At 40.0% G+C, this 26045-nt stretch overlaps 2 protein-coding genes across 9 annotated transcripts in view; one reads left to right on the forward strand and one right to left on the reverse strand.

Moving 5' to 3' along the window:
- The window catches only part of ASCC1 (activating signal cointegrator 1 complex subunit 1), a 117838-nt gene extending 105364 nt beyond the window's left edge, over positions 1-12474 (reverse strand). The window contains exons 1-4 of one of the 2 annotated variants that reach the window (XM_070565396.1): positions 12159-12474; positions 10407-10551; positions 8706-8805; positions 4112-4209 (exon numbers count right to left, since the gene is read on the reverse strand). In XM_070565396.1, the coding sequence (XP_070421497.1) occupies positions 4112-4209; positions 8706-8805; positions 10407-10518 (310 nt within the window). In that variant the 5' untranslated portion in view covers positions 10519-10551; positions 12159-12474. Of the gene's footprint in view, positions 1-4111; positions 4210-8705; positions 8806-10406; positions 10552-11579; positions 11925-12158 lie in introns of those variants that run through there. The other variant, XM_070565405.1, reaches the window with a different exon arrangement.
- ANAPC16 (anaphase promoting complex subunit 16) lies at positions 11935-23269 on the forward strand. 7 transcript variants are annotated; one of them, XM_008539338.2, is made up of 4 exons: positions 11935-12090; positions 16586-16754; positions 21642-21716; positions 22445-23269. In XM_008539338.2, exons 2-4 carry the CDS (start codon positions 16613-16615, stop codon positions 22558-22560), a joined length of 333 nt encoding a protein of 110 aa, XP_008537560.1. In that variant the 5' UTR covers positions 11935-12090; positions 16586-16612; the 3' UTR covers positions 22561-23269. The 7 variants fall into 7 exon arrangements, with proteins under 7 accessions (XP_008537560.1, XP_070421541.1, XP_008537558.2 ...); XM_070565440.1 differs by having other exon boundaries at positions 11949-12090; positions 16586-17099; XM_070565445.1 differs by lacking the exon at positions 11935-12090 and adding an exon at positions 12256-12660 and having other exon boundaries at positions 16586-17099.
- The last annotated feature ends 2776 nt before the right edge of the window (positions 23270-26045 follow it).

The following is a 26045-nucleotide window of genomic DNA, read 5'->3' on the forward strand; positions in this document are numbered from 1 at the left end:
ATCATACCCATTTTGTTGTAGAGAAATGATGGAAATTTCTAGGAAAAGAAGTAAATTGTGAATGAATTAATTAACAGAAAGCCTGAGAACTGTTTGCCTTTTGCCTAAGTAAACAGGTGACATAAATAATAACCTAAAAATGTAAGAAATAGAGATATGATGTTTTCTAATGACATTATTTATATTATCAGATAGAATACTTTAAGAATCCAAAAGACTCAAAGGCCCAGTGAAGGGAAGTATCCATAGCAGGCACTCAAGTACTATGCTAGAGAAGTACTGATACAGGAGGGTTCAAAGGCAAACTGGGACAAAATTAAAGGAAAGCAGAAATTATAATTATCTCTGCCAAGGATCAAAAACATGATAAGAAACTAAAAGAAAAAGGGGTAGAGGCAAGGGAAGCTTAAAACTCATATTTATGTTTTATATCTGTAAAAGTTTGGTACAAAATGTTAAATCTGTTCTTTCTCATTCATAGGTGGTTTGGTAGAGAATAAGACTAATAAGATGTTTTCATTTTTGTAACACAGAAAACTGAAAAGGGCACATGAAAGGTGCTCAGATAGAAGGATTTCCACAAAAGATTCAAAGCTGATTAAACAATGACTAAACAGCAAATATGATGAGTTTAGAAATATTCTACAACTACAAATACCTGAGACCAGAATTTACGTGGCATGGGTCTAAGGACTATAACAAGGAATATGTAGGAAGAATATAATTAAAGGCATTGATGTTAAACTTTAAAAAACCAATTCCCTAACTACAATGATGATATTATTATTTTTTTTATTGAGTTAATGATAGGTTACAATGTTGTGAAATTTCAGTTGTACCTAAATGTTTGTCATTCGTGTTGTAGGTGCACCCCTTCACCCTTTCTGCCCACCCCCCACCCCACCTTTCCCCTGGTAGCCACTAAACTGTTCTCTTAGTCCACATTTCTAAATTCCTCATATGAGTGGAGTCACACACAGATTATCCTTCTCTAGCTGGCTTATTTCACTTAACATAATTCCCTCAAGATCCATCCATGTTATTGCAAATGGAATGATTTTGTTCTGTTTTACAGCTGAGTAGTATTCCATTGTATATATGTACCACATCTTCTTTATCCATTCATCTGTTGATGGGCACTTAGGTTGCTTCCATGTCTTGGCTATTGTAAATAATGCTGCAATGAACATTGGGGTACCTAGGACTTTTGGAATTGCTGACTTCAAGCACTTTGGATAGATACCCAGTAGTGGGATGGCTGGATCGTATGGTAGTTCTATTTTTAATTTTTTGAGGAATCTCCATACTGTTTTCCATAGTGGCTTCACCAGTTTGCATTCCCACCAGCAGTGTATGAGGGTTCCTTTTCCTCCACAACCTCTCCAACATTTGTTACTATTAGTTTTAGATATTTTTGTCATTCTAATGGGTGTAAGGTGATATCTTAGTGTAGGTTTGATTTGCATTTCCCTGATGATCAGCGATGATGAGCATCTTTTCATGTGCCTATTGGCCATCCGTACATCTACAATGACGATATTATTTTAAAAGCATCTTCTTCTATCCCTTTACCTAAGACTCCAAAACAGACTAGACCAGGTCCTTGACTAGAGGACAAATCAAAACCTACTAGATCAGGCCGGTGCGGTGGCACAGCGGTCAAGTTCACACGTTCCACTTCAGCAGCCCGAGGCTTGCTGGTTTGGGTCCCGGGTGCGCACATGGCATCGCTTGGCAAGCTATGCTGTGGGAGGCGTCCCACATATAAAGTACAGGAAGATGGGCAGGGATGTTAGCTCAGGGCCAGGCTTCCTCAGCAAAAAGAGGAGGATTGGCAGCAGATGTTAGCTCAGGGCTAATCTTCCTCAAAAAAAACAAAAGAAAACCTACTAGATCACTTCCTTCTCTAGTCTGTCTAATTTAGGAGAGGCAAAAGAAAATGAATAAATGACAGCAAATACCACACCAATGCAACTGCAGTCTTGATTTCACATCACAACTGAATTTACTCTAACCAATAAATTTGATTTTCCTATATCCTTTCTTCCCTACAAGACCAATAAGCCGGTTTATTCTCTTGTTTTTCAATTAAATTAGTTCCAATAAATTCCTACTTTTAACGATTAGACACACTTGTTTTTCACACTGAAATATTTGTACTTTCTAAGTCAAAATGGAATTTACAACCTGCTTACCCTTTTCTAGATGAACTTTGGAATGACTCTAGCATCTTAAAATGGCTAAGGTCTCCACATTTATACCATGTTATAATTTTTACTGCAATAAAAATTTTTATGTTACTATCTGGATAGAAAACATGGGGAAGATATTCAACTGTTAATAGTGATTATGTCTGAGATTCATATTACAAGAGACTTCCCTTTATACTTTATATAATTTCTGCAAGCTTTCATTTTTTGAAACATGTATTAATTTTACAATCAGAAAAAACTAGATAAAGAAATAACCTTTAATACAATCATAAAATTACTTCAAGATTTGTAACTCGAACTTTAAAACTTAAGGAAAGACCCAAGTTTTTGTATCTGTAATTCTAATGAACTGAATTTTTTTTTTTTTTTCCCTTTTTCTTCCCAAAGCCCCCAGTACATAGTTGTATATTCTTCGTTGTGGGTCCTTCTAGTTGTGGCATGTGGGACACTGCCTCAGCGTGGCTTGATGATCAGTGCCATGTCCGCACCCAGGATTTGAACCAAGAAAACACTGGGCCGCCTGCAGTGGAGCGTGCGAACTTAACCACTTGGCCATGGGGCCAGCCCCCGAATATTTATTTTAATGAAAATCTTTTAAAAATGTCATCAAAGTTCGTATGCTAGAGTTTGCTGAAGCTATCAAAGGGCTGGGGAAAACTCTAACACTTTGCTGTCCAATATAGGAGCTCACATGCAGCTAGTTAAATTCAAAGTAAAATGAATTAGAACTAAACAGAATTGAAAGTTCAGTTCCTCAGCACACTAGACACATTTCGAGTCTTCACAGTCACACGTGGCTAGTGGCTCCTGTACTGGATGGTGCAGATATGGAACATTCCCATCATGACAGCACTGCTCTAAAGTCAACTGCTACTTATCTGTCACAGTGATTATTCTCACACAGGGCAAAAGGAGAAGAGAACTTGTAATTTTTTTCTCCAAAAACTTAATACAATCTATGGGTGTTCATGGAAAATGAATTATTGCAAGCTGCTGCACTTATCTGACTTTGAAAAAGCCCTATCGTTTTAGAGTAAGTTTTTAAAAATTTTATCCCTATAGTGCCCCTCATTCAAAGCCATGTTACAACACAAGTCTGTGCCCCTGGCTCATACCAATGCTTGGGACAATCACTTTCTAACTTGTATTTATATTGCTATACTATTTTTTCTCACCTGAGCAGTTATTCGAAACAGGTTACTTTAATCATTACTCTCAGAATTTTCTTTCCAGTCTACAAAGCAAGCTAAGAACAAGAGAACATTTATGGAAAGGGCTGAACTTTATTTCAAATTTGCTGATCTCATTGATTTTCTCTAATTCTAACTTGAAACAATTCACCAACTCCAATTCAAGCTACTAAAGCATAAAAGAAATCTCCTAATACTCATTGAGATCTGGAAGCTTTATTCCATCAGTGCATAGTAAAGCATAAAATGAAGGCCCAGGTACTCAAGACAAGATTGTACAACTACATCTTCCCTCATTTGGGAGGTTGATACTGATATATCACAAAAAGGCCAATAGCTATAGAAGCCCATAAAGATGGGGCCGGCCAAGTGGCACAGAGGTTAAGTGTGCACATTTCGCTTCGGTGGCCCAGGGTTCACCGGTTCAGATCCCGGGTGCGGATATGGCACCACTTAGCAAGCCATGCCGTGGTAGGCATCCCACACATAAAGTAGAGGAAGATGGGCATGGATGTTAGCTCAGGGCCAGCCTTCCTCAGCAAAAAGAGGAGGATTGGCAGCAGATGTCAGCTCAGAGCTAATCTTGCTCAAAAAAAAAAAAAATGTATATATATATATATATAGCCACTCGACACCTAAGATGGGTCACATTATTCCATACACATGCAAAAGTGCTTGCAGTTACCACTTATGTTTACTGAGTCTTACCAATTTCTCCTTCTTGTCCAGGCTTAGGAATGCTAATAGAAGTTTTGGTCTCCACTTCTAGTTTCTTCCTAGTGTCCCCTCTCTTTCCAACTATATGCCTATAATATAAAGAAAAAATAATTAATGGAAGGATATTAAGTCAATCTGTAACAGAATAAAGAATTCCATCATGTTTAAATCAAATGTAGGGGGCTGGCCCCATGGTCAAGTGGCTGAGTTCGCATACTCCGCTTCAGTGGCCTAGGGTTTTGCCAGTTCAGATCCTGGGTGCGGACACGGCACTGCTTATCAGGCCATGTTGAGGCGGTGTCCTACATGCCACAACTAGAGGGACCCACCACTAAAATATACAACTATGTAGGGCGGGGGAGTTTAGGGAGAAAAAGCAAAAAAAAAGATTGGCAACAGTTGTTAGCTTAGGTGCCAATCTTCAAAATAAATAAAATGTGGCCAGAGATACTCACTTACAGAAAGTACTTCAGTAAAAGCTCAATTTTTGTAGAGGAAATTATAAGACATACAGCTTTACAGAACATGCTGCATTACACTAACTGGCAAAATGATGCCCGACAGCCAATTCAATGTATAGATAGAGTAACTATGCCCAATACCAGTTCGCCTCTCAAAATTAAATTCAAAATCTGGGTCTCCAGTTCAGTGAAAGGAAAGCTGGTACAGTCTCAAAGGGCACTGCCAACAACCAATGGGTCTATAGTGTGAGGGGGGAAACCCTTGTCCTTTGGAGAGCAAATCATCTAGATTATGAGTTCATCCTAAAGGAATTATCACTGATTAATAGATAAGAGTAAAAAGCTTAGCAAAGAGCAGGGTCATCTATTCAGGATAGATTCAAAAGCACAGCAAGTAAACAGGTAACCCTCAGGCTGAATTCAGCACATAGAAATGTTTTACTTGGAAGATTTCACCTAAAAATTGAGAAAATTCACCTAAAAATACAGATTTCTAGGTTATTTAAAAAATTAGAAGATCTGACAACTCATGGCTACAATAGGCTGGAGCCTACTCTTGTCTTTAAAAACAGAACATGAGAGCCAGCCCCAGTGGCTTAAGTGGTTAAGTTTGGAGCGCTCCACTTTGATGATGGGTTTGGCTCCTGGGCACAGACCTACACCACTCATCTGTGAGTGGCCATGCTGTGGCAGCAGCTCACATACAAAAAGGGGAAGATTGGCAACAGATGTTAGCTCAGGGTGACTCTTCCTCAGCAAAAAATTAATGAAATAAAAATGGAACATGAGCTCACCACAATCCCCATCAGTCCCTACTGTCTTTCATCTACTCCATTTCAATCATCTATTGACTCATTTACACTATGTGCCTAGACGTCCTAAGTATAAATAATTCTGACAATCCAAGGTTATCTTCTGGAACCCACAGTAATTAGATGTGTAAGTAAATGAGACTACTGGATCCCAGGAGAGAAGTTTCAGAGTCCAAAAAGCACTAATAGATCATCACAGGACTATAAAGTTATGAGAATAAACGTCCCCATCATCAACAGTATTTCAGCTTCTATGATTTCAATTACAGTACCCAATAGCACGGGTGACTACGTCTAAAATTGTGCATTTGGGGGCCAGACCGGTGGCACAGCAGTTAATTCCCATGTTTCGCTTCGGCGGCCCAGGGTTCGGTAGTTTAGATCCTGGGTGTGGACTTATGTACCACTTGTCAAGCAATGCTGTTGCAGGCATCCCACATAGAAAGGAGAGGAAGATGGGCATGGATGTTAGCTCAGGGCCAGTCTTCCTCAGCAAAAAAGAGGAGGATTGGGGGCAGATGTTAGCTCAGGGCTAACTTCCCCCAAAAAATAAAAAATAAAATAAAATAAAATCGTGCATTTGTTTTTACATGGGATAACTAAGTCTGATTATTTCCATTAAGATCTATTGCAGTAAGCCAGTTTTTAAATAAACAAGATGTTTAGAAGAGAATTGGAATGCCACAATTTCCATGTGGTTTTCCTCTGTGTTGGGCTAGAGATTCTATTGCACCAACTCTGTCAGGCCTCTATCTTTCCAGGCCTTATCAGCAAAGGGTGCTTTCAACCAGCCTCCTGTTAGCATGTAGCTAGTGGACAAGCCTATCACAAAAAGTAGTGGGCTCAAAGTCTCATTAATAGTCTAGGCACCTTAGAAAAGGAAGTGGTTGAGGTTAAAGAGTCTTTAGAATCACACAAACCTTGGGAAAGTCATTTAACCACTCTAAGTCTATTTTCTCACATATAAATGGAGTGAATAATAACTAAGCATCATAAAGTTGTTGTAAGGATTAAATGCAATCATATATAAAAGGGCTTCCCAGTGACTGGCACATAGCTCAGTGCAGTCCATGCTATCCTTATTAAGCTCATATTGGCATCCTTCCAGTTAAGAGTAAGGCAGACTCAAAAAACGTGGGAAGTCTAAAACATCCACTACAATAATACAGATACACAGTGAAAGGGTGACTTCTTTTATTGAATACATAAGTGGAAATTCTTACCAGATCCAAGTGGTTCTTAATCTTGGCTACACACCAGAATCCCCCAGGGGGCTTCAAAAACTAATGATGCCTGGGTCCAGCTCCAGAGATTCTAATTTACTAGTCTGGGGTGCACCCAGGTAAGGGGAGTTTTAAAAGCCTCCCAGGTGATTCTAACATGTACCTGAAGTTGGGAACCACAGCATTAGATCTGGTTCATGGACAGGTGTTACCACCATTAGGCTCTGTAAATTAGTTTGGTCAAATAATTTCTTCCTTGATCCAAATAAGCCTACAGAAATGATTCATAAGAAATAAATCTTCCTAGTAAATACTGTCTGTTAATTAGAATTGAGCAAAACCAACACCTAATCTAACATGCAGGTCTTCTGGAACATAACAAGCACTTAGAATATATAGAATTCAAAAGATCATCAAGTTAGAATCAGACATCTAAGGAATTTTTACATACCTTAGCAGTAGCATATTACACATTAAGGAAGACGTGTTACATTGATGTTATCAGGAAACTAAGCCATGACTTCCTAAAATCATGTTTCTTAGAAGAAAATGTCACTGGAGCCTGAGAGGAAAGTGAGCTGTCAGGGTTAGCACTTGATTTCCCATTTGGCCACATTCCAGGAGAAGAATTTCATCATTAATAGGTGTTTCAGAATACTCTCAATGTTGATGAAAATCAAACTATTTGCCTCTAGGAGCTTAAAGGTATATGACTCCACATTTGTAGATCTCTTCTCACAGCGGAGCTTGGACAGACTTAATTTGGTACAATACAGAAAACAATTTATGGACTTCCTAGACCAGCCTGTCTTCAGAGGTATAAGCCCAAAAGAAGCCAGTTAGCCACAGAAGCTACCGATATTAGGGGTTAATATAGGACAGAATGTGGCAATTACACAAGCAAGCAAGCACAGATTGAAGTAATCAAAGTTTCCAAGCAATTTATAAAGATGACTCTGGGAAAAAACATATCAGTCTTTGACAAGCATTGGAGATTAATGGAACAAACACATTCCTGCCCTCAAGAAGCTTCCCATCTAATGGAGGAAATATCAAATAGCGCACAAATAAATATAAACAAGACTGAGTCATGCTGCAAAGGAAAAGTAGAGGGTGTTATGAAAACATATAGTATGGGGGGCTGGCCCCGTGGCTGAGTGGTTAAGTTCGTGCACTCCACTTCGGTGACCCGGGGTTTCGCCTGTTCGGATCCTAGGCGAAGACATGGCACCACTCATCAGGCCACGCTGAGGCGGCATCCCACATGTCACAACTAGAAGGACCCACAACTCAAAAATATACAACTATGTACTGGGGGGGGTGGGTAGGGGAGAAGAAGATTGGCAACAGTTGTTAGCTCAGGTGCCAACCTTTAAAAAAAAAAAGAAAAGAAAATACATAGTACAGTAATCAATGTGGGTGGTGGGGATGCCGGTGTCTAAGCGAGCTTCCCTGAGGAAGGAGAATATAACTAGGCAAGGAAGAGGAAAGATTATGAGGCAACGGGGAGAGTATATGCCAAAGCTCTAAGGGAGGAAGGAGTATGGCATGTTTGAGGAACTGAAAAAACCAGCTGGGCTTAAGTGCGAAGCCAGGGAAAGAGGGGTGTTAGCTGAGGCTGAAAATACAGGCCTGGCTAAGTCATGTGCAAGATTTTGGACATTACTCTAATGAAATAGAATTCCATCCTCAGCAGAGGTAGTAAAATAACCAGAGTTGACTTTAAAAAAAATCATTCCACCTTCAATGTGAAAAACTGACTGGGCGGAGAGCAAGCATCAATGTGGAGAGACCAGTAAGTAGGCTATTTGAAGTAATCCACAGAAGAGACAGTGTAGTGGCAGTAAAGAAAGAGATTAGTGACAGATTAAAAAGATATTCAAGAGGTAAAATCAACAGGACTTGGTGATACATGTGAAATGATGAAACTAATCTGCAATCAGTCCTTAGAAATTCTAGGACATAAAACACCAAACTATTTTGTCATTAGTAATCAAGCACTGCAATAAGTATGGAAAAGAGAAGAGTCAGCTTCCCGCTGAGTTTCCTGGAAGTGCCTCCCCGTCAAGCTGCCAGGGCCCTCACTCACTTGTAGAGCAGGCTGGGGGCCTTCACAGTACACCGGAAACCTTGCTGGGTCTGGACCACCTCGTAGGCATCACAGGGCTCTTCTGCACATTCCATGAAGCCTGCACAGAAAGCATAACCCCCTGCTCAGAGTTGCTGCTCTGTGGACAAGTCTTCTCTTCAGCTGTCAACCAGTCTCAAGGTTTAAGAAAAGCAATACACACAAAAAAAAACAGCCCAACACTTCACACTGCAGCACACTGCTCTGACACTCCTTCTGACCTGTACTTAGAAGAGAAACAAACAATAAAAAACACATGACTATTTTAGGGGCCCGCCTGGTGGTGTGGTGGTAGAGTTCGCGTGTTCCACTTCAGCAGCCTAGGGTTTGCAGGTTTGGATCCCGGGTGTGGACCTCCACACTACTAGTCAGCCATGTTTTGGCAGCATCCCACATACAAAATAGAGGGAGACCGGCACAGATGTTAGCTAAGAGACAACCTTCCTCACCAAAAAAAAGGGGGACTATTTTAAATCTTTCAGTCTTGGAACCTTGAAAAAGTAGTATATACACACCACTATTTAACTGTTTTCTCCCAGAAGGCTAAGACACAATAAACATTTTTTTATGGAGATATAATTCATATAACATAAAACTCATCCTCTTAAAATGCACAACTCGGCGCTTTTTAGTATTAAGACACAAAATTGCGGGGCCAGCTCCGTGGCCGAGTGGTTAAGTTCGAGCGCTCCACGGCGGCCCAGGGTTCGGATCCTGGGCGCGGACATGGCACCACTCGTCAGGCCACGTTGAAGTGGCATCCCACATCCCACAACTAGAAGGACCTGCAACTAAGATATACAACTGTGTACAGGGGTGGTCTGGGGAGATAAAGCAGAAAAAAAAAAAAAACCTCTCGAAAAAAAAAAAGACACGAAATTGCGTCAGTGAAAGAGGTAGGAGCTATACTGGAAGAACTTACTCCATATAGCCAAGACAAAGAGAAAGGAGGAGGTGAAATAAAGGAGCTCAAGACCCGAAGGATGAAGGAAAACAATGGGGAGGACCACAGGGAAGACTAACCCCCTGGCTCAGGGCCAGGGGAAAAGCTCATAAACCAAAAGAAAAAGGAAGCAGAGAACCTGAAAGGGCCTGTATATGCATTAAACCCAAGTCAAAGTTAATTAGCCTGAAAATATTTATAATCATCTCAAATGTTTAGTTTACTTCTTAAAATTGTCCCTAGATAATAATAAAGTTATGTTAGTTGTATATTTGGAACTGCCTGAATATATCTGCAAAAGAGGAAAAAATAAGACAATAACAGTAACAGCTAACATTATTGGGCGAGGATAAAAATACTTTACATATGTTCACTTCTTTTAATAATTGATATATATTACTTGACAACTTTACAGATAAAGCAACTTTTGTCACAGAATATTAATGGTTAATATTAATAGTTAACTAAAGTTATTCCTTATTACACCTAAGCCTCTGTAGAAAGATAACATAACTTGACTTATGAACTGCAACTGAGAACACCTCATCAAACCCAAACTCATCAGTCCCCTAAGACATCACCACGAACAGAGGTATGAGAGACCAAACATCTCAAATTTCAGCGCTTACACAGAAGCACACTGAAACAAAACAAAGAATTGCTTTTACAATACAGAGAACATTTCACTTCTAATCTGACCAAAGAGCAACTAGGATTACCTTGATAGAAGTCTTCATCATCTTCTTCATGTTGATAAGTCTGTTCTTGGATGGGATTCTTCCTGTAAATCCGTCCGCCAATTTTTATAAGCTGTGGGCGAAGAACTTCCATGATACGTTTCCCAAATAATATTCCAGTGAAATCCTGAAAAATAAATCATCACCTTACCTTTTGTTTCAATCAGAAATAAAAACTCTATCTCTATCATATGGATCATTATGTAGGCCTGAAAGACCATAATTGGGCATCTGTTCTCAATACATCCTAAGCAAAACGAGCAGTGTTTCCATTAGATTTCCCCTATCTGTAAGCTGTTTTAAGCCAATTGCTGCATTTTCCACTACACTATTCCATTCCTGGCTCACTCTAGACAACAATTTATAAACTGTTCAGTGCTCCAAAAAAGATGATTAAAAAGTACTGAGCCCTTTACATACAGCCTGCCCATCACTGTGTAAGAGAGAACAGGTCTGCTTATTACTTTAAAAGAAACAAAATGCAACCTTCTGTGTTTAACCATTTGCAAAGTGTTTCACCTTTTCCGTCCAGCATGATAATTAAGAGAATTAGGAATATTTAATACACTTATCCTTCAGGGGAAAAAAAGCCCCTAAGTACTTTTAGAGGTGCTTGAAATATACACTCAATGACTAGATCCAGTTGCCTATGAAGACAGTTAAAATATGGCCGAACCAACGTGGTTCTTCAAACCAATAATACATTGCTGAGGGGAGGAATCCAATTTCTATAGGCCACTGTCCAATAAACTGTGCATCAGTGAGAAGTCAAGCTTCTAGTCACCACATAATCAATCAATAATTCAGGAAGGAAAGGTTCCTTACGGGCTAGCTGTGTTTAAATTCAACCAGTGTTCCTACCACATAGGCTGGATAGTCTTGAAACCCAAAACACGTGAAGAGTCCCAAAGAAAACAGATCAATCCTTACTAAATACACTAATCCAACCCCCAGAACATAAGTCAGTTTAATTGGTAGTTTGCTTATGGAACCAAAGAGAGATTTTGCGTTGTGAGAAATAACTTAGAAGGTAAACCGACTTGAATGGGGGGAAGATGGGGTATTATTAGGAATAGCTTAATGACATTACACCCTAGTGCTTTATTCCCCCAGAACCTCTCAAAAAAAAAAGCAAGGCTCTCCACAAAGGCAGACCTCAATGTTAAGACCGGGCCTTCAGACCAGAAGCTCTGGAAGCAGAGAGCTGCCTCAGAGACCGCAGTCGCTTTCGTCCGCCTTTCACACAGCCCCGGGCTTCGAGACTGCTCAGGAGGAAGGAAAGCGGCACAGCCAATTTAACCCTGCTTCGTGGTGGTTTGGAGAGGGAGAGGAAAGCAGAAGGCGTGCGATGTCGCGGAGGAGGTGAAGCCCTGAATCACAAAAGCGAGCGAAATAACGAGCACGCCAAACTGAGAGAAGAGGTAACCGCCACCGCAGACAAACCGAAGTAAGGCGCAGGGGCCAAAGGACCCGGAAGCGCTCCCCAGGAGCGCGTCCTCCACGCCTCTCCGCCCCGGCCACGCCCACCACAGCACGGACGCGCGCACGCCGCCGCCGGCTCCCTCCGCACGGGCGCGAGCACGCCGCCGTCCTCGTCGTTGGAAGCGCGGCCGCTCCGGCTGGCCCTGGGGGCGGGGCTGTAGGGGAAAGTGCCAAAACCGCTGAGGTAAGTGGCCTAGGGCTCAGGGACCCTCAGAAGCTTGGTGGAAAGGGAGTTGATCCCTGGGATCCTACCTGCAGGGACTAGTAAAATGGAGAAGGTAGGAGGAGAAACAGGAGCCTGCTGCAGAGGGCGTGTCAGGAAATCTCCTCTGGCTGCGCCAGACTGAGTGCGCATGCGGGCCGAGGGGCGGCGCCTGCGCAGTGGGACGGCGCCTGTGGCGGCGTCCCCTTGGGACCGAGCGGGGAGGTGGGGGGGATGTGGCTTGGAGTTAGATTGGGAACGCTGGCGTTCTGACCCCTCCTCTCTCAAGTCCTTGTTCTCCACCCCACCTGGATTTAGCCGCAACCCCTATTTGGACGGTAATCAGCTGTTTAAGCGGGACGCACTGGAACGATTTGTCGGTGATGGAATTTAATGATTGGTTCTAATAATGTGCAATTGTACCAGGGTACTTCTTTCAGCGTCTTTTTAATAAGGAGATTTTTTCAAAACGAAGAATTCTTTTTAAGAAAATACGCATAGATCTGCTAGGAAGGAAAGTATGAATACGAGGTCGTCCCTGTCTTACGTGAAGTAAGTGTTTAATCATCTTAGTGTGCACACAGCCATGCTGTGTCCCCCAAAATAGCATTGCTCCCCTATGAGGATCTCTACTGTCAGTAGTCCCAGCTAAACCCCAGGTTACTTCATCATCGATATTCATTCATTCAACAGAATTTTACTGAGCACTCCCTGGGTCCTGGCGGCCTAGTGGGAGAGAGTTGTGTAACTAGATTTACAGAATGAGGAAGAAAAAGAAAACAGTAATGGACCGACCCTCGTGACCCCAAGCTTCTCTAACCCTTGCATAACCTTGCTGAGCTGCTAGCCCTGTATTCTGTAATTTGTTCATCGTTCATCAGGAAACGTTGTGATCCAGGTCCTGTGCAAGGCCTTGAGGGTAGAAAGACAACTCCTTCCCCCTTTTCTAGATCACAGGACTCTTCCTAAGATCATGAACCTTAAAATGAAAGTGTGAAGTGCATTAATGGAGAGCATTTTCCCTCTTCCTGAGCAGACCCTTTCCCCTCTAGTAGTTTGGTGACTCTGTGTCAAATGGAGAGAATTAAACCTTTTCCCATGAGTAAGTATGTTAGGACGTCGTAAGTATGAAAACTGGGATCTGCATAGAAAAAAAAGATTCAGGAGTATATATCCATGAGTGATTTTGGATGGCTAAAATTTTTAAGTGTTTACGGTGCCTATAACTTCGAAATGCTTTAATTATATTAACCTTCATGACACTTCTATGAAGTAGGTAATATTATCTCCATTTTAGATATGAGGCAGCTGAGCAACAGAGAGGTTAAGTGATTTGTCCAGAGTTATACAGCAAGTCAAGTAGCAAAACTAGAACATGAACCCAGGCCAGGAGGCTCAGAGTCTGAGTCTTAACCCCTATGCTGTTTCACATCTCACATGGCACATGATGTGCCAACAAAGCCATTGCTTGAAAAAAGTCGCAGCAAGTAAGTTAAAACGAGGGAGGTGGATTAGATGACCTTTAAGGAATCTTGTAGTTCCTATGAAATGTTTAATTCATTTAGCAAACATTTATTTAAGTCAATAGCTATGAAATATAGGCCAACCATTATGTTTGGTTCTGGTGATTAGAATGCCTCCCTTCATAGAGCAGTTACAAACTAGAGTTTATTGTTAGTTTTGCTTTAACTACTGTTACCACCTGCTGATAGCATTCAAAATTTAACCTAAAATCTTTAAAGCCAGATATTACTTAGGTGTATCTTTCCACCTCAGCAAAAAACTGCTTATTTATGTTAAAGTTAGCTTTGTGCTAATTCTGCACTCCAGTTTTCAACCCTGGCTGTTTTGTGTATTGAATGATAGTAGTTCGGAGTTTGAAAGAAAATAGGATGACAGGGAATTCCTTTGATTATATTCAGTTTAGAAGTCACATTGTGTCTAGCGTTTGAAGCTGTCCTCACTCTGGCAGTTGGTTGAGTGCCCTGCTGAGCAACTGATTTCAAAATATAAAGTATTCCTTGCATTTGCAACTGAATAGAGCATATATCAAGGAAAAAGATTAGAGTTTTAAGTCTTAGGTGAGATATATCAAGAGTTCACAGTAGGTTCTACTCTGAACTGATGGGAAATGAGACTGAGCTACTCTCCAAGAGATGGCTAAGTTGTCTATATACTTTATTGGGACCCCAGCAGGAATCCACTTTAGAAATTTGGACCTGGTCCATTACTTCTTAATTTCTTTTTAAAAGAGGATTTAAAAACTTGTCAAGCCGTATTTTAAGCTAGTGTAGTCCAAAGGATTGGATATGCATCTAACTTGAAAAGTCACCTCTATGAATATGAATACAATTTGGAAAGTTTTAGAGCTTGAAGAAAAAAAGAAAGGTAATCTAATAGCAAGATTGAAAATGTCATTAATTTGTATTTTTAAATAGCCTGACATTCTAATTATAGCAGTTGCCTTACTGTTACCGTATCCCACTTCAGTATTAATCAGTATTACTTATAGACATGTAATGAAATCAGAAACTAAACTCTGCTTCCCTGACAGCCTTAAATCATCATCACTAAATTAAGGAAACAGCACAGCCAGCATTTCAGAAATGTACAGTGTATCATTTTCCTTGCTAGGAACCTGGATTATGTGTGTATAGGATTTATATCTGCATAGCATTCCCTCATCTTTTTTTTTTCTCTTTTTTTGAGGAAGATTAGCCCTGAGCTAACTACTGCCAGTCCTCCTCTTTTTTTCTGAGGAAGCCTGGCCCTGGGCTAACATCCATGCCCATCTTCCTCTACTTTATACGTGGGACGCCTACCATGGCATGGCGTGCCAACCGGTGCCATGTCCGCACCCGGGATCCGAACCAGCGAACCCCGGGCCGCTGAGAAGCGGAACGTGCAAACTTAAACGCTGCACCACCAGGCCGGCCCCTCCCTCATCTTTTCTATTTGTAAACTTTAAAAATAACTTTCAACTTTTTAAACAAATGTTTTCATTTTGCAACTAGCAAAAAAAATTCAACTAAAATTTTCTCTGGCCATTAAAGAGGGAAATACATTTTTAAAATCTTTTTAAGTTCATTTTTTTCTTTTCTTAAAAATTGAGCTAAAATTCATATAGCATAAAATTAACCTTAAGCCATTTTAAAGTGTATAATTCAGTGTAAAGTCATTTTTTTGTCTAAATACTAGAGCTGCCCTTTCCAACACAGTAATCACTATGCACATGTGACTATTTAAATTTTAATTAACATTAAATAAAACTAAAAATACGCGTCTTCAGACATGGTAGTTTAATAGCCACATGAGGCTAGTTGCTACCACATTGGACAGCACAGAAATAGAACATTAGAACATTTCCATAATGGCAGAAAGTTCTATTAGCACAGTACTAAAACCATTCTTTTCAGAAAACATACACTTTTAGAATCTTTTGTAACTGTGTTTTTCTATAGCAAAAGTAGTATTTTTGTCTTGAACTTTTGTAAGGTGCATGTGTTCAGTACAGATTCTCTTATTTATGTTTGGATTTTTTTTTTTTTTTAAGATTGGCACCTGAGCTAACATCTGTTGCCAATCTTTTGTTCTTCTTCTTCTTCTCCCCAAAGCCCCCCCAGTATACAGTTGTATATTCTAGCTGCAGGTCCCTCCAGATGTGCTATGTGGGACACCGCCTCAGCATGGCCCCATGAGCAGCACTAGGTCTGCACCCAGGATCCCAGCCTGCAAAACCCTGGGCCACTGAAGCAGAGCATGCAAACTTAACTACTCAGCCACAGGGCCAGCCCCTACATTTGGATTTTTTTATATGACATAGGATTAAACACTGGCAGCTGCTCTATTCCTAATAGAACATGAATTCTAAGATCATTTCCTGAGCTATCTTGTTCCAGTTATGGGATGCCACCAAGTGATCAATTTGGGTATTACATTTGGATGAAAAAGTTTTTTAACATTTTTAATGAAAGGGCCAGTATGTATTTCCTACCCAGTTCCCCTTCCTTGGGAACAGAACACAGTGTTATTCTGGAATTTTATTTGGAAAATTTTATAACTGAATTTCTTGGTGTGGCTTGGTCAGGATGTATCCAAGACAAACTGTCCTATGAGGCATGGTTGTTTTATCCTCATATAATTTATTTCCTCGATCAAATTGCTACTTTGGCACTGCCTTACCACCTCTTCATAACCCATAAATCACCCGCAGTCAATCCCAAGTGACATAAACAGTTTGCTAATAGTAGGAAATGGTATTTTAAGTAGAAAAACTAAGAGTAAACATATTTTTCACTTAAAATCTTGAGTGACATTTTGGCCTGAGGCATCAATAAAAGACTGTGGGAGTAGAGAGGGGAAAAAAGGGGAGCTAATTCTTGACTAAACTGTATGCTGGCTTTTATGGCAGCTAGAATGAAATGTTGTCAGTCTCACTTCCATAAACTTGCCAATTGCTGTTTTTCTTTCTCTGTAGTGAAGTGAGAATTCTACTAGAGAGGAAATGGCTGCCTCTTCATCATCCTCCTCAGCTGGTGGGGTCAGTGGAAGTTCTGTCACTGGATCTGGTTTCAGTGTCTCAGACCTTGCCCCACCACGGAAAGCCCTTTTCACCTACCCAAAAGGAGCTGGAGAGATGTTAGAAGGTGATCTCATGCTGCTTTGTGCTGAATAATTGGATTCAGACCTGCAATGAATATTAATTGTAAAGAAGCTATTAAGTGGATTAGAGACGAGTTTGCCCTGATTTCAGCTCCACATTTCATCTCTTGTCCTCATTTCAAAACAATATCTTTAAAGCACAAATCTTTCTCCAGAAGCAAAATTTTGGAGCTGAAAAAGACTTTGGAAAATAAGAAGGTCATCTAGAGTTATGTGGACCCAGAAAAGTGATTTGACCATGTTAAAGACAAAATTAGCACTGGAACCAGGAATTCTTTTGACCTCCTGTTCCAGTTTGCTGTATCCTGGCACCAGTCTGCCTCCCTATGGTTAGTAGATTGATGTATTTTTCTAATGTAATTAATCTACAGACAGATTCACCCCATCAAAGAGGTTCTAAGAAATAAGAACTAATCTATTACTCTTTTATGGGAAGCTGAGTCTCCTGGCCTACTGCAGGACAGTGCTGTGTAGTTTGTCTAGCACTGGAGCTGGATTTGCATGAAATCATCCACCATCTTATTCAGCACACATTTGCAAACTGATTGGCCAAGATCAGGGCTTAGACTGTAAGCATGAAATAGCACTGGCACCCGGAATTCATCAGATTCATGTCACTTTAGGAGCTAGGCCAATAAATTCTTAATAGGAAGCCTAATAATCACCCGAAGAGCTTATTTAAAAAGCACATTTCTGGGGGCCAGCCCAGTGGCATAGTGGTTGGGTTTGCACACTCCGCTTCAGTGGCGTAGGGTTTGTGGGTTCAGATCCTGGGGACAGACCTACACACCGCTTGTCAAGCCATGCTGTGGTGGCATCCCACATACAAAATAGAGGAAGATTGGCACGGATGTTAGCTCAGGGACAATCTTCCTCAAGCAAAAAAAAAAGAGGATTGGTGGTGGATGTTAGCTCAGGGCCAATCTTCCTCACCAAAAAAATTAAAAATAAAATGCACATTTCTGGCCCACCTTAGAGATTCTAAATTAGTCTAAGGTACAGCACAGGAATCTTCATTTTGACTAACATACAGGGGATTCTCATGAAAGTGGTCTTTAACTATTAAACTATTCCACATACTTTGAAAAAAATTGACAAACAGCATATTAAGGATTCAAAATCTGCTTGATTCTAGCACTTTTGTGCTTAATTATATTGATCTTTTTTGCTTTAAATTTGCAAATTTCAGTAAGTATATTTAAAAATTAATCTGGAAATGTCTGTGGGAAATGTACAAACTATAGGTAGGAGTCAGCGTTTTGGGGTGATCTTTATTCATTTATATCAGGTATAATAAAAAGCAGAGTTTGGGGTTAAGCCAGGGCAAACAGAAGAATCATTTGTGGCAGGAAAACATGGGAAGACTGGGACCATAAGGCTCCCTAAAATTGGTTCAAATCATGATGTGTGAAGTAGACTCAGGTAGTGTAGTTAGTGATCCATCTGAGGTGTATGTACTTCTATCTTTGCCTTTTTGTTCTCTTCAATTGTGTTAACTGAATACTTGAGTTAGTATCACTGAGTCTAGAGGTAGTGAACAATTGGGGCCTTGTTTACTATATTTGCACTAAAAATATATTATGATTTGAATTATATGCAGCAGAGACCTGGTATTAAGGAATTTTGCCACAAAACAAAAGTTGGAGGCACTTAAATTGTTTAACGAGTTTTATAACAGCAGAAGAGGAATCAATGTTTAATGATGTACTCTAAAATTGAAGTCATTTAAAGTCCAGCTACAGGAGGAATTTAATTCAGGAGGTACCTCCTTAATCTCAAAGCTATCAGCATTCTTTGTCAGTATACACCAGACTACTTGGGAACATTAAAGAAGAAAGGCTTCTGAGATTGGTCTGAATGTTGCTGTCCTAACAAGTTATAGTTCTATCCATTTTTATTCCATCCCACTGTGCTTCATGAAGGAATGTGTTGGCTTTCTATTATAGAATGAATTTATATTAAGTTTAAATTTATAGTGCACAGTTTTCTCTCTCTCAGGTTTAAAGTTTCACCTATGTTTTAAAGCTGCTTACACTTAAGGACAAACTATGAAAAATTAGAGATGGCAATCCCTGAACTATCCTGGTGAAATCAAGAATGTTAAATTGAAAAAAGTACTCCTAAGTGTGAGTTAATAAGAATGTTGGATTTCGAAGCATCTTCTACCATGTTTATAGGTGATACTATTAGGCAGTTAATCTAATGCATTTGTACCTGACCATTTTTCTTACAGTATGTAGTTTAATCAACTATGAAAATAAAGTAGGAAGAGTTACCTGTTTAGAGTAAGGAAAAGTAGTAAGGCAAAGCGATCAGGAATCAAAGTTGCATGCTGTTTATAATCTTAACAGGTTCAACTTGATCTTGCATCCTCTTACTAGAATAATAAAGCCAAATAACCTGTACTTAACCTTGTAAATTAACTTTTTCATGCATCTGCTCTCTGATAACAGACATCTCACATAAGCAGTATATAGCAGTTGTCAGCATTCTCTTGCCCTTGGCTAAGATTGTCCTCACCCAGTTGTCAGCAAGTTAGAGACTGCTTTCCAGCCCAGAAGTGGTTGAATTTTAGTGACATTGTAGGCCACTGAAGTGTAAATTATCTAGCATTGTCTGATTTCCTGCTATGAGGTAATATTCTTTTAAATGAATTTGTTAGCATCCTATTTATTGGAGTTGGCAATGGTGTTAAATTTGGGCAATTTACTGAACTTTTCACTATTTATAACCTTTGCTTGTCCCTTTAAGAGGAAAGCTAATATGTTGCTACTTGATGTGTTACAAAGGGTTTGATTACAATTTCTAAATGGAAGACAGATTGCCCCAGACTGACTCCTCTCTGGAGAAATTCCAGGCTTTAGATTGGTACAGATATCATATGTAATAGGATGTGGCTAAGAAGCAGTGGACTTGTGGTTAATACAGAGCTGCAAATCAGCAAAAGTGTGTTCCATAGGCATATAGAGTGGCAAAGTCTTGTGCAGGTGCCTTTTTGAAAGATTAGCTTATATCCTTTTGCTTTGAAGTTCATTACCAAGGGAAATATGCAAATGTTAGAACTTAAGCATTTTATGCTAATGGCACGTGTGATTAAATGTAAGCTTGAGGTAGGACTTCCAAGAGCTTCCAAATACTTCTTGGCCTGATCCTTATAGCCTATAATCCACCCTGCCTTGTGTGAGATCCTAAAGTTCAGGATCAAACCACCTGAGGAGTAAGCTCTAATTTTCTCTGCTTTGCTCTTTCTAAAATAAAACTTGAGTTATAATTTGACTCTTTAAGCAAGGGGGTATGAATAGGATAATGAACACTGGCATATTGACACAGAAGAGACATAATAAATTGCGTCATTGGTGTCAAATGTTCACACAGTTCCTCTTCCCATAGTGGGAGTCAGTTATTTCACTGCCCTTTGCCCTTATCTAAAAAACTCAGTGATGTCATTAGCTTACCTAGATCTTTAAACTGGACAGTCAGTATAATACTCAGTTAATTGAAAACAAAATTTTTTTTGCTCAGTTTGGATATCTGCTCACAAATTACTTACATTCAGCCAGAGGAGTGGGGGTGGGAGGCAGAGATAGGATCGTATCCCATATAGCACAATATGTAGAAAAGAGGTTGAATTTAAAGAATGTAACACTCTCCCTAAAGTGTACATTACTTTATGAAATAAATTATATTTTGAAATAATATATAATATATATGTTGAAATGTATTATGTATGAAAATAATTTTCATTTTTTTGCATTAATTTTAAAGATAATATTAAACAGAAGCCCTCTTGGTTGTATGTTCAAGCCATTTGGATACAATATCTGTAGTTTTTCTTATTATTTGCCGTGACTTCTGAAATAAGGTCTGCCTTGTGTGAAACTCAGCATAAAGCTAGAATGTGTTAGTCCTGTCTCGTCACTTAATACCTGGCTGACACACCAACCCATGATTGATGAGTGAGGTCTTGACACCTAATGGTGCTGGCATGAACCACCATCTAAAAAAAGACAGCTGTGTCCTCTCCCTCCATTTGTTTTAGGATTTTTGCAATAAGACACCTTCTCCAAATGGTTTCTGCTACCCTTGTGAAAGTCGCACTCTCCAACATGAGCTCTTTTGGGGTATGTTTTGCTGTATCAGCCCTTGCCTGATGGAAGAACATGAGCTAGCTTCTGTTTCACAATCATCTTCCATGTGCTGTGGTGACTGAGTTAGCCACCTTCTTCTTGCCAGTTCTTGGCACCAGTACAATGCTAGGTTCTACAATTGCACCATACTCTTATCGCCATCCAAATCCCAGGGTTTTGGTTCAGTTGGAATATCAAGGTTACAGTTTGCGTTTACAGAATGAAATTTCCCAGCATTGTTTTGCGATGGTCATAGTGATGTAATTTGATATATTAAAAATCAACAACAGCTATTTTTCCCTCAGCTTTACTTTTTTAGAATGAAAATGACTTAGAGTTTTGGTGTACCTTTGTATTTTGATAGCACAGGAGCCATGTGGCCAAATGCGTCAGCTGTCAGTGTTTGCCTGACATACAGAACAGGAGAACGTTAAGAAACCATCGGGCTGGGAGGGGGAAAATGTTAACCAGGACATCAAACTGAGGTTTCTTGTTTTTGTTTTTTTAAATGCTATTTTTAAACTCTTAAATAAGTAGAGGGACTATTTTAATATTCTCGGTATAGAAGAAGTAGCTTTTATAACAGAGCAGTTTAGTTCTAAATGAAACAGAAGCCCTCTTTGTAAACACTAAAAACCAGACCCTGAATGGAAAAGCATGGAAAAGAAGGGACACGTTTACTTGGTTTATCAGAAGCCATAAAACCCTTAGAGCAGATTAAAACTTTTCCTCTTCTGTTTGTAGATGGCTCTGAGAGATTCCTCTGCGAATCTGTTTTCAGCTATCAAGTGGCATCTACGCTTAAACAGGTGAAACATGGTAAGCACGTGAGTGTTGTGTACTTAACTATGAGAATAAGTTTACTGGGGGAGTGGGAGACGGAGATTCAGAAAGGTCAGTGTGCTCTGTGACAAAAACTCCTGAAATTTAACTATGTAAGTGGACTTTGTAAATTACCTGCCAACAAGAACATTCTCTGTCTCAATCTGGATATAATGTCCACATTAAGGCTTCCAGTGGAGTCGGGAGGGTTAGTTTTCCAGGGGAGTCGATGCTTCCTACTCCTCTTGTGTTGCATTTTCCTCTCCTTTCTGAAACCTTCTTTTACTGTTGTCCTCTACTGGTTTTACCATTATCATCTTCATCTTCAAACATTTATATAATACCTCATGTTCTATCTGGACTCGAAGATCGTGGTGCCACCTCTTCTGTTCCATCATTACCTCACCAGGCCCTCGTTTGTGCATCAGGGAACTGTGTCGTCCCCCCCGCCCCGCAGACCGTTTCTCCATTGAAAGTGTAATATGGGGGGAAAGGTTGCAGTTGCCCATAACCCTAGGATTTTAGTACACAAGTCACTATGGCATGGAGGATAAGTATTACTTTTTTTTTTTTAAGATTAAGTCTTCTGACCAACATAGAATAAGACTCCATTACTACTAGAATATTGAGGGAAAAAATTCTTCTAGAAATTATTTTTAAACCAATGATTATGTTGGTGGTTGGTGACTATCTCATGTATATATTACCTCCTTCACTCTTTACAGATCAGCAAGTTGCTCGGATGGAAAAACTAGCTGGTTTGGTAGAAGAGCTGGAGGCAGATGAGTGGCGGTTTAAACCCATCGAGCAGCTGCTGGGGTTCACACCCTCTTCAGGTTAACCTTGCCTGGATGGTCACCTCTGGTGCACAGCAAGTGCAGGGCCAGCAAGGGACTTTTCTTACAGCTTACATAGCCATCCAGAGATACACAGCTCCATCACTGAATTGTTAATTCACATCCATACTTGGTTTCTCTGTATCTAAAGCAACAAATACTTATGTGTGACCTTGCAGGGAAAATTTTTTTTTATTTGTTTAAAAAAGGATTGAGAATCAGATTAAGACAATCGGCATTAGAGAACTATGAGGTTTGAGTTTAAGAGATGTTTATAAAACTTCACAAGCCAGGTAGGACACATGCCAGAATTGGCCAACTGAATGGTGTCTCTCCTATCATTCATGCAGTGCCTGGAATCCTCCACCAGTGAAGTCTGAGGTCAGGATCTGGAGTTATAAAATACAGCATTTCTGACCTAAAACAGTTCTTTTTTGCAGATGAATGTGATTTCAACTCAGGATCTGTCCAAATGAGGAATTTTTAAATGTTTGGGTTTTTTCCTATTTTTAGACATCTAATTCTATAGATTCTAACTTTTTCTAACCTCTTCTAGACATGCCAAATGCTGGCAAAAAGAATTGCTTTTTGAATGTTGAAGCACTTGTAAAAATAAAGCAGTGAGCAAAATCCTTTTAAACACAGAAATTCTGAGTTCATCTTGGTGGACTCAAGCAATTCTGTAGCAAATAAATCCTTTGAAAGAGCTCCAAATTGGTTTCTTTATCCGTTCAAAGTCTCAGGGATTTAGGAGGGGGGAAGAGGTCAAATTGCTTTTTATAAGAAGGGAATCTAAAAACCATTTCTCCTAAGCAAATGGTAGACTTGCTTTATCTCAGGGATATTTGTCCTTACAGAAGTATGTGAATTTATCTTATCAATATCTGAGTAGGTGGGGCTGGCCCCATGGCCGAGTGCTTAAGTTCACGAGCTCCACTTCCATGGCCCAGGGTTTCGCCAGTTCGGATCCTGGGCTCGGACATGGCACCACTCATCAGGCCATGTTGAGGCGGCGTCCCACATGCCACAACTAGAAGGATCCACAACTAAAAGTATACAACTATCTACTGGGGGGGATTTGGGGAGAAAAAAAGAGAGAGATTGGCAAATTGTTAGCTCAGGTGCCAATCTTTAGGGAAAAAAACAATATCTGAGTAGGTTTTTATACCATGATAGGGAAAAACCTAGAAAGCTAAGAGGTGTCCTTTGTTATTCCTCATGGGACCCCAGGGTCCACACTGCGCAATTAGGAGAATCATTTATTAGATTGTATGCAGATTTTGCCTCAGACAACATTTGCGTTTCTCCTCAGTAATAACTTGTACCTGACCTGCTTAGGGTTGCTTAATCATGAATACATATAATCCCAGTAGCAATTGGCCTCAATCTCAGGAGTTTAAAATGTTTAACACATACTACCTGACAGGGAAGGAGGTGGTGACCTCATTGAGTCGGTAAGGATTCTGAACACAGGAAGTTAAACACCTGCTCGTGGTCACATAGCCCAGGCAGAAGAAAATCTGGGAACTTAGAAGATTGCAGTTGATTGATAATTCAGCCCACTATTCTATAAAGCACATCTGACCACAAAAATTACCAGCCCACAAACTCATCTATTTCCATGTTATTTCTCAAACCCAAACAAGTTTCACATTTGAAAGCCATTGAGTTTCCTAACATTGTACTTTTTAGCATCAACCATCTTGATTGATTACCAAAGTAAAAATTAAAAATACCTAGACTGTAGTAAACCTTTAAATCATATTTTCAGTGAGAGTTTAGAAGCAATCACTAACTTTCTTTCATTTGTTTCACCTGTGAAACTGTCCAGCACAGACACTGTATTCCCTCATCTTTCCCCTTTGGTATTTGAACTTACAGAGTATTTTTCTCTTTAAGTTGGACATTTCTTTTTATGTTCTTAGAAATTGAAGAGATCCTAAACAGAAATGCTTTCTGAAGCACCTTTCACAGTGATCATTTAGTTGCTACTTGAGTGCTGCCAGGAACAAGACCACTGTTTTTCAAGACAGCCCTTCCCTCTCTGCACCTTTCTATTGGTCATTATGTCTCAGCATCCACAACGCCTATTACCATGTTTTGGGCTTGAAGATGGACCTTGTTGCTCATCTGTCACCTCCTGTACACTCATGTGTCAGTCACTCACAGGCATTAATTATAATCCTTTCAATAATGCTGCAAGTTATGTAGTACCCCCTAATACAGAAGAGGAACTTGAAGCTGAGAGCAAACATTACTTGCCAAGGCTGCATAGCTAAGAAAATGGCCAAGTCTGGATTTGAACTCAAAGTCTGCCAGACTCCAAAGCTAAGATTATTTTAGGTGCACCATGCTGCATCCCCCTGAGCCCAACCCAGTGCCTTGTACAAAGAGAAATCCTAAAACCGTTTTTTTTTAATAATAAAATGAATTAACTACCTGGAGGAAATAAGCCTTGTCACTACCTCCCCTTCTTCCTCCCAGTGCTTGGTGACAAGGAGTCTCATGCACAATGAAGGAACAGCCTCTTCCTTTAGGAACTGATAGGAATTAGCTATATGTTAGTGTCTACATAGCTTTTTAAGGTTCAGTATGGTGAAAATGTAGTTAGATGCTTGAGGGACACCTAAATGAGCAAGGAGGAACGCAGGAGGGCAGATGGCAGCTAATGACCAGGACTGCACAGACAGCCATCCTAAGAACGGTGTTGGTAATGGTGCCTCTGTGCATAAAACAAAGCATTTTCACACATGTTGTGTCTTGATTCTCACATCAACCCTGTGAGATAAGGCAAATATTATTTCACAGTTGTGGAAGCAGGCACAGAGAAGGTAAGGTACCAAGATTATTAACCAAGATTACAGTTAATAAGCAAAGGAGCTAGGTCTTTCAAACTTTTGGCTCTATGCCTTCTAATTTATCATATATTAGAAAATCTGAAGGCAGAATTTGCTGTTAATAAAGAATCGTTCATGTTGATATACATAATTCCATATAACCATTTGTGTCATGGTAATAAGTTATAAATAGTAAACTTAAATAAAGCTGGTTTTACTTTTACATAGTCAAAAATGTTATTTTTTGACTTCACATTTAATTATCCAGGATCAGCATTAAAATCCTGAGTTTTCACTGGTAGATTTAAATATGTTATTTATTAGTGCCATCCTATACCTGATACCCACCTGGAATGACAGTGGTCTGGAACTCTCAATCAAGTTCCTCACCCAAGCACCTCTCTTGGCTCTCTCCATTTACTTGCAGCCTGTGGCTTCCCTTTTCACATATGGCTGGGAGTCCTTGAATCTCTTATTCCCAATCAACACCAGATACTGAAGTGGTGGAAACTTCAGGCTTGAAGGCCAAGTCAAAGGCAGAAGAAAAGATACAGAACCAGGAGATGCCTGTCATCCAGAGGGAAGAGGAAGAACCTGCTCAAGGACATGGTGCCCTTTCAGGCAAACCTAAGAGATACTACACTTGGAGGAGA

Source organism: Equus przewalskii, chromosome 1 (assembly GCF_037783145.1).
Source record: "Equus przewalskii isolate Varuska chromosome 1, EquPr2, whole genome shotgun sequence".
Classification (NCBI taxonomy): domain Eukaryota; kingdom Metazoa; phylum Chordata; class Mammalia; order Perissodactyla; family Equidae; genus Equus; species Equus przewalskii.